The following is an 8,516-nucleotide window of genomic DNA, read 5'->3' on the forward strand; positions in this document are numbered from 1 at the left end:
GCTTTGGAGGTTTATAAACACAAAGCCTCGATAAACCTCAACTAATTGCAAGTTTTCGTCAGGAAAAGTTAATTGCCGATAATTAGCACTAACTACGTATGAGCCGATCACCCAAAATGAGCAGCTGAATTAGGGTATATCATCCAGACACTGGATACCAAAATAGAATTACCAAAACCGATGTTGGCTATAGGCTATTGTACCGCGGATGACAGGATTTTCGTAAGCGTTTGCCCAAATTATGCCAATGGTGGAAGTAATCCCTTCTTGAAAGTAAGCATTTTCCTGGATTAAGGCAATAGGGGATGTGATCTTTCAAAGTTGGCGAAAATTATTAGGAAACTGGGAATCGGTCATTGCGTTTCGGAGCTATGACCAAATTACTGTTTTTTCTCAAAGGTCTCCAATTTAAAAAAAAATCCAGACAAAAAAAAATCAAATTTTTAAGATTAAGTTTTACGGTTAAGGTTAAGTATTCGAAATTTGAAAATTTGGATTATATTTTCTAAATTAATTCTCGATTAAAGCAGAAATTTATACTTCATTTGTATGGGAGTCCCCCTTCCAGAAGAAGGAGGGCCTAAAACAATCATAAGAACTTTCAGCGCTTCCAAAAACCAAAAACTCTACATACAAAATTTAATACATTTAATGTTCATGTCGATCGGTTCAATAGTTTTCGAGTCTATAAGGGCAGACAGACAAAAAATCATTCTTATGTGTATAGATTTAGTTCTACGTAGTTTACATCGAGCGGTCGTGTCCTGTACACAATTCTTTGTTTTTTTTTATGAAACAAACATATCATGTAAGCATTTTCAATTCTAAGGACCGCAAAGAGCAAGTTGTATATTTGAACGACTTTTGGTTACGCGTGTAGACTCTAAGGGATTATTTACATACCTTAAGGATTTCTTGAATAACCATAGACAAAAGCTGTAAATCTCGGCAGCGAACAGAAAAGTATGTAAGTGCCCTTCTCCAAAATGTCCAAAATTATTCAAAGAGGTTGAAAATTGTAAAGTTATGAAAATGTCAATATCTGGGTACACGGTTACCGTATCTACAATTCACGTCTGATTTTGTTGGCTGAGTAGTTTCTTTTTTGCCTAAAATGCTTTTGCCTATCTATCTACATGACCTAAAATTGATGTCAATGCTAAAACATTCATGTTTTGTTTTAAGCCATGATTTGATAATTATTCAAAAATTCGTTTGAAATTTAAGTGAAGCCTTGAGATGAACGTGCGGCCGAATAATATGAATGAATTTTTCTACTGGAGGATATTAACAACCAGCATTTGGCACCACTACACTACCCGCTTCGTAATCCATATCTAGTTGCTAAATGGAACAAACTCATTGCTGATGATAGAAATTGCTATGTTCGGAAGCTTGACCTATTACTTTAATATTAAATTTACCTGAGTTTGTGGTTAAAGCTGTTATATTTAGTGAACACCAATCATCGATGCTGGAATCTTTTGAATTCAACAGAATGAACAGAGCTTGTTTGACACACACATACGCTTCTATATGTTGTAGATTTGACGACATGATCTCAAAAACGTATTGGATGGCCTTCGGTGTGTGGGAATACAAGGATAATTGGGAAGAGTTTTGATGGATGCCATAAACTTTTTGAAGGATTTTACCGCATGGCCTTGACCTACATTTCAGAAGATTCGCGAATTCTAGAATATTACTTGGGGACAAGCCAAATTTTCCATATAAATCGCCTGATATCTTTGATCTGATCCATGATATCTTGACTTGATTTGGTTTGAAACGCATCACGCTTCTACATGATTGTAGATCTGACGATCTGAACTCAAGAACGTTTTGGATGACCTTGCATGCATTGAAATGTAGGATAATAATCTAACATATCTTGGGGCGTAGGGAGCGTCTGAGCGTATTTTAATGTGCGTATTAGCTTTATCTTGTATGGTAGAATTCAAGATCTGAACTCATGAATGTTTGAGATGAATTGTAATGTCCCCAATAGTATTCTCTGCAAATAAATTCCATCTTCACATTTGTTTGGATGTTTTACCCTCCTGTCTGACACGATTTGGTATGTTACGTGACATAGATTTGCAAATATGACGAGGAGTCAATAATAAATAAGGTATATGGTTTCAACATCGGTAACTACGGTAATAAGATAAATAGGAAAATCAAATTTTCTTCCATTGATATATTTCATGTATTTTTATCATCAGACTAAGGCGAGTGGCCTGTGCGCACATAAAACTCATTCAGCTCGGTTCATGGCTGCACTTCGCAACCACGCAGTCTGCGGAGGGTCCGCAAGTCGTCCTCCACCTGATCGATCCACCTGCCCGCTGCACTCGCCTTCTTGTTCGCGCGTGGATCGTTGTCGAGAACCATCACCGGATTACTGTCCGACATTCTGGCTGCCCGCAACGCAGTCTTCCGATTTTCGCGGTGTGAACGATGGATGGTTCTCCAACAGCTGATGCACTCGTGGTTCATTCGCCTCCTCCACGTACCGTCCGCCATCTGCAGCCCACCATAGATGGTACGCAACACTTTCCTTTCGAAAACTCAGTCGCTTTGGTCCTCCACGAGCATCGTCCAGGTCTCGTGTCCGTAGAGAACACCGGTCTTATAAGCGTTTTGTAGATAGTCAGTTTGGTGGCGACGCGAACTCTATTCGATCAGGCGTCTGCGGAGTTCAAGTACGTACGATTTCCAGCCACTTGCGTCTCCGAATTTCTCTGTTGGTATCGTTATCGGCGAGCCAAGTGAGCCCAAGACAATTCTTCAACCACCTCGATTTCGTCACCACCGATAGAAACTCGTGGTGGGTGGCTCCATTGATACCTCTCTTGAGCCTCTTCCTATCTGTACTTCGTCTTCGACGTGTTGACTAGTCCAATCCGTTTAGCTTCGCTTTTCAGTCTGATGTAGGCTTCCTCCATCCTCTCAAAGTTACGTGCCATGATATCAATGTCGTCGAGCGAAACCGATAACTGGACGGACTTCGTGAAAATCGCCCTCGTGTCAATCCTGCCCTTCGTATCTCCCTCAAAGCGATGTTGAATAGCGAACGCGAGACCATTACCTTGCGCGAACCCTCTACGGGTTTCGAAGGGACTCGAGAATGCCCTGAAACTCAGACTACGCATCACCCGATCCATCGTCGCCTTGATCAACCGTATCAGTTTATTCGGAAATCCGTTTTCGTGCATTAGCTCATAGCTGGTCCCGATCGATTGTACATATGCGGCTTTGAAGTCGATAAATAGATGATGTGGGGCACGTTGTTTCGGCATTTCTGCAATCCTGACGTATGGAACACCTGGTCTGTGGTAGAGCGTTCACCCAAATCCCGCCTGGTACTGCCCGAACTCTCTTGCAATTGGTGTTAGTCGACGGCATAAAATTTGGGAGAGTACCTTGTAGGCGGGGCGTTCAGCAGTTGATTGCGCGGTAGTTGCTACAATCCGCTTATCGCCCTTTTTGTAGATGGGACACAGACACCTTCCATCCACTCGCAGAACCTCATCCTCCCAAACTGGTAATCACCCAGTGCAGCGCTCTAGCAGTGCTTCACCACGTGTTTAAACAGCTCTCCCTGGTAGTTGGTCAACTCCAGGCCGTGTTTTTTCAGCCGCGATCTCCTCCTGGATTTCCTGGAGATTCGGAGCCGGAAGTCGCATGTCCTGCGCGCGTGCTCCTGGGTTCATTACCATACCGCCACCGTTGTCTGCCTATCACCATTCAGGTGCTCTTCGTAGTGCTGCCGCCACCTTTGGATCACCTCCGCTCGTTCTGAAGGTTCCCGTTTATGTCGTTACACATACCGGGCTGTGGCACGATGCCCTTACGTGAACGTTCACTTCTAGAACTTTCGTGCGTTATTAGCGCGGTACAGTTCCTCTCTCTTCGCGGTCTCGATCTTCCTGCTGGCGCTCCCTCCGGAAAATCAGTTTTGTCTGTTCCGCGCCCGTTTGTATCGTCCTCGTTCGCCTCGTGCGGTGTTGCAGCAATCTCGCCGTCCTCATTCTTCTCCTAACTGCTCATTCGCCGTCATACCAGTGGTTTCTCTGATCCAGACCACCGTGCCTAGTGCAGCGGTTGCGAGTAGCTTCAATGGCGGATCGAATATCTCTCCAGCCATCTTCAAGAGAAGCTGCGCCTAGCTGCTCTTCCGTTGGGAGTGCCACTTCAGCTGCTGCGCGTAGTCTTGGTCTAGTCTACCGTTTTGTAGCCGCCAATGTTAAGCCGACGGACGACTCCGACGCGTGTTGATCACCGTCGAGAGTTTTGAGCGCAGACATACTGCGACGAGGTAGTGGTCGATTATATTCGCACTGCGTAAGTGCGGACGTTCGTGATGTCGGAGAAGAATTTACCGTCGATTGAACGTGGTCGATTTGGTTTTCCGTTTCTTGGTGATCTCCATGTGACCTTGTGGATATTTTGCGGGGAAAGGGTGCTTCGGACTACCATTCGCGGGCTGCGAGTTTTCATCGTTGGCCGTTGTCATTCGATACGGTGTGCAGACTATCCGGTCCGATGACCGGTCTACATTCTCCCTTCCCTCCTGGCGTTCATGTCACCGATGACGATTTTGATGTCCCGCAGTGGGCATCCATCGTATGTCTGCTCCAGCTGCGCAGAACGCTTCTTTCTCGTCGTCGGATCTCCCTTCGGTGGGCGGTACACGTTGATGATGCTAGTTGAAGAAACGGCCTTTTATCCTCACCGCATCTCGCGTTGATTGGCTGCCACCAATCACGCGTTGGCTATCTTCCCAGCAATTGGAGCCGGTTCCCCGCTCGTTGGTGGTGCCACAGCTTTGGTAGAATGCTCGCTCGATGCCCGCTTTTCCACACTTTCTGCCATGTCCAGCAGATTTCCTGCGGCGCTACGACATCGAAGTTGCGGGGATGTAATTCATCGTGAGTTATCCTATCGCAACCTGCGAAGCCTAGCGACTTAGGTTCCATGTTCCAGCTTCTAATCGTGATCCTTTATTCTCGCCCTAGGTCGTTGCCGATTGTATCGAGTCGTATTATCTTCTATGTCGTTCTAATAGTTGTTTTTAAAGGCGGCTTATTGGCCTGCGCAAACCTCCTGTCTCGGGCGTCGTGTCAGGGCAAGCGTCCCACCTAACACCAGGACTTGGCGTGCGCTTGGGCGGCCGGTCGCTTTGGCGACTACTTGCGATACGGCGGCTTTTTATAGAGGTTTAACAGGGCCACTGTCAAACCCCACCACATCCTAGGCGGCGCCACAACTCGCAGATGGCCTGGGGAGGATCGTCAAGCCCTTGGACATAGTCCCTGCTGCCATATATTTCATTATCTACTGTTTTTTGGCGGAAAAACATAGACATTTGCAGTGCGCTCAAGGCTTAAAGCATGTCCTACTAATCCTTTGAGAAAAGTCTGAGGTCGTGAAAATCGTTCGGTGAGGTGAGTGCCATTCGGCCTTTTGCAGGTTGAGGCCATTTGTCACAGTTTCAAATGTTGGATCTTTGGCCTACCTACATTTCAGCTTTTTGTTTTTACTAAATTAGATGTTATTGTTTGATATCTTTTTGCTTTCGCGTATACAGTATACCTAAATGCTATATGTTCGCTCAAAATGAAGACTTTTTATAGGCGGCCCGAGACCCATAGTGTCCAATCTCAAGTTCAGACTGAATTGAGGTGATGTCTGTGTGTGTGTTTTTCCTAAGCAATGGAGGGAATCTGCTCAACAGACTTCAACAGACGATACCACCCAGGCACACGTGTTACGCTAACATTAACTGATGTTACCAGATTCAGTCACAAGGTTGCTGCAAGCAGTTTCGTTGACTTGTGCTCCGGGAATGCGTGCCAGCGCGTTGCCGGCTTTCAGTGGCCTTACCACGCCTTATGTCCCGGAGGAAGGTCGACTTCGCGCGTCTTCCTCTGCACGGCTGGTATTAAGAATGATGATGCCACGTGCATTGACCTCTCTGCGATGGGCCTATTCAACCACCTCTTATTTGCGCCTGAACTGGCCATTTCTCTGGTCCACGCACTACCTTGCGTAGCTCCGAGACAATTTGGACGATAGCCGATAAAGAGCGTTCCGCCAACTTATCTTTACAATCCTCCGGCTAGGTTGTCGGGGTTTCAGACCACATGTGCAAGCATGTGGTCACGCCGCGAAAATGGGCACGAACAACAAGTGTTCCGCCGTTTCTCAAACCTGCGCACACCAAACACGGACGAAGCCGAGCAAGCCAGCTGCGTTACCTGCACTGTAATTTGCGCGCAGCAAACGTGGGCACTTCGAACCTGGGGTGCTTGCTGTTGCTTGCTGGACAAATCAATAGTGGGAGGGTTTGTGCAGCATTTGCCTTCGTCCCTCATGTAATGGCTCAGCAGAGCTTGCTTCTGCCTGGGCCTTTGCAGTCCCATTGCTTGTGCCCCGGTTCCAGGCACTTGACAAACTTCGGTTGCTCTATATGCTCACGACACAACGACCATCCCACCCTGACGCTCCTAACTTGATTACCTTGGAGGCGTCCGCTGCAGATAGCCAGAATCTACCTGCGTCCCTGCCGGACCTTTCTGTAGCCGAACGGCTGCGATGGGCTCCACTTCACCTGTCGCCGCAGTGCCGTGACGAGCTCTTCGACTTCGGTGCGTCTTATTCGACGTACGTCGGCCGGATTCACCGAGCCACGCGTCACTCCTTTCGCCTTAGACGTCCGAGTCTTAGCCTCGTCCGTCGTGATGACTAGGTATCGCCTCTGGAGCGATTGGCGCCTACCCTAGACTTCTTGCTATCTTCATTCCTGGGCTTTCTTTTCGGCCCTTGACGTCTTCGGTTTCCTCTTGTTCTTGACCAGGGTCCAGGTGGCGTCATCCCCTATTTCCTGGTGTGGTGCGCTGAGAGCTCTCAGCCTGCCGTAACCCCACCGTCTTTCCTGGGTGGACGGACCTTTCCAGATCCTTCATCCCCGGTTTTGGAGGTACCTGGCCGGGGTTCAGCTTTTCGGGTGTAACCCTCCGCGTTTTGGAGCGGCCCCTGAGCCTCACCCCCTGGAACTTCTCTCCCCCGTTTTGTTCCTCGCTGGAGCAGTCACTCGACGTGCCCGCGAATACTTGAGCCTCAGTCGACTCAAGGATTTCACGGGTTTCAATTGGCCGTCATGACCTCCCTCTCAGCCAGGCGTCAACATCGACTTTCGTGCAGCAAGCTCCCTTGGGACCTTATGAATTTGCGCATCTTCGATGACGCAAAGTCATTGAAATTTCCGGCACACCAAACTGAGTGTACAGATTACCGAGTTGAATTCCATCACTGACCGAGTAGTAGCCAGCTCGCACGGCAAAAATATACAACGCATTGGGGTAGCTCGGCTCGTTCAACACGTTGCCTTGACTGTACTGCAGCAGTACTTCAGCAGGCATATTTAGAGCGCTTTCAACAAACGTCATCACCTGTTTAAATTCCAATGGCGTACATGGGACGAGTTGGTCATCAGAAACTAAGGTGCCTAGTTGATGGTAGTAACATATGAAGGTATCGTAAGCTCGTTGAAAAACATCGCTAGGGCTCGTGCGATTCAAGGCTCTTGCTACACAATTTTTGGTCCTTTCGGTATGTTTAGTATCCCATACATGAGGTTTGAAGAAATTCCCAAGGACGTTTTCCAGGGGTCCAGTATTATCGTCATAGGCGTTCAAATTAATCATTGTACATCGCACCAGCTGTTTGACTTCGTCTACACACGGGAAACGTTGTTGGTAGTATCTTGCAAGGGTCTCGTTCGAAATCAGGAAGTATTGGGCACATTCACGAAGCGCAGTGTCGAAGCTTTTATCAGTTATATAATGTAGCAAATCGTCGGTCAACACAGTTGCCACAGCCTGAAAAACTATCAGGAGAAACGGTATGCGACGGCCCATGCTTGGCGGGTGAATGGAATGTTCAAACTGAGCTGGGAATGCATCAATGACTGATATTTAAATGTAGTTGTTGAATAGGAAATACGTGATCGTAGAGCATTTTTCAAATTAAATAGTTCTCATGCTTATTAGTATTGATTTGATGTTATTCTGATTGTTTTTCTAAACAAAAAGTGCATGTAGGGTAGGTAGATCCTCATCTGAAGGACAACGTGAGAACAGTATCAGAAACTGACTCCGCAATAGCCGGCATGTTGCTACTTACGCACGTTCCACATATGTAGTCTCGATGGTCGAATTGAGAGTTTTCTGCTGTTTATTTTTTCCCCTTATTCTACAACAAGTTGTCTGGCAAACAAAAGTGTAAAATTCCCGGAGATGACGAGTTCGTTTCTCGGTCCTAACTAGGATATTCTCGGGTGGGAAGCATTTCTGGGCATAGTGTATTCATAGTACTTATTAGATGTTGGACAATATTTTGGTATTCCCGATCATTCTAGTCGGTTCGTCTATGAAAGTATTTTGAATTCCAACGACTTTTTTTTAGAAATTCTTATGTTGAATGTTCTGATAAAATTGATTATGCAGGAT

The 8,516-nt window shown here is 46.5% G+C and overlaps 1 protein-coding gene across 1 annotated transcript; it reads right to left on the bottom strand.

Annotated features, from left to right (window-relative positions):
- Positions 1-7,226: 7,226 nt before the first annotated feature.
- On the bottom strand, positions 7,227-7,925 carry LOC134209903 (general odorant-binding protein 69-like). The gene has a single exon (XM_062685923.1). The coding sequence runs from the start codon at positions 7,923-7,925 to the stop codon at positions 7,227-7,229; it is 699 nt and encodes a 232-aa protein (XP_062541907.1).
- Positions 7,926-8,516: the final 591 nt, after the last annotated feature.

The sequence above is a fragment of the Armigeres subalbatus genome, chromosome 2, assembly GCF_024139115.2.
Source record: "Armigeres subalbatus isolate Guangzhou_Male chromosome 2, GZ_Asu_2, whole genome shotgun sequence".
NCBI lineage: Eukaryota > Metazoa > Arthropoda > Insecta > Diptera > Culicidae > Armigeres > Armigeres subalbatus.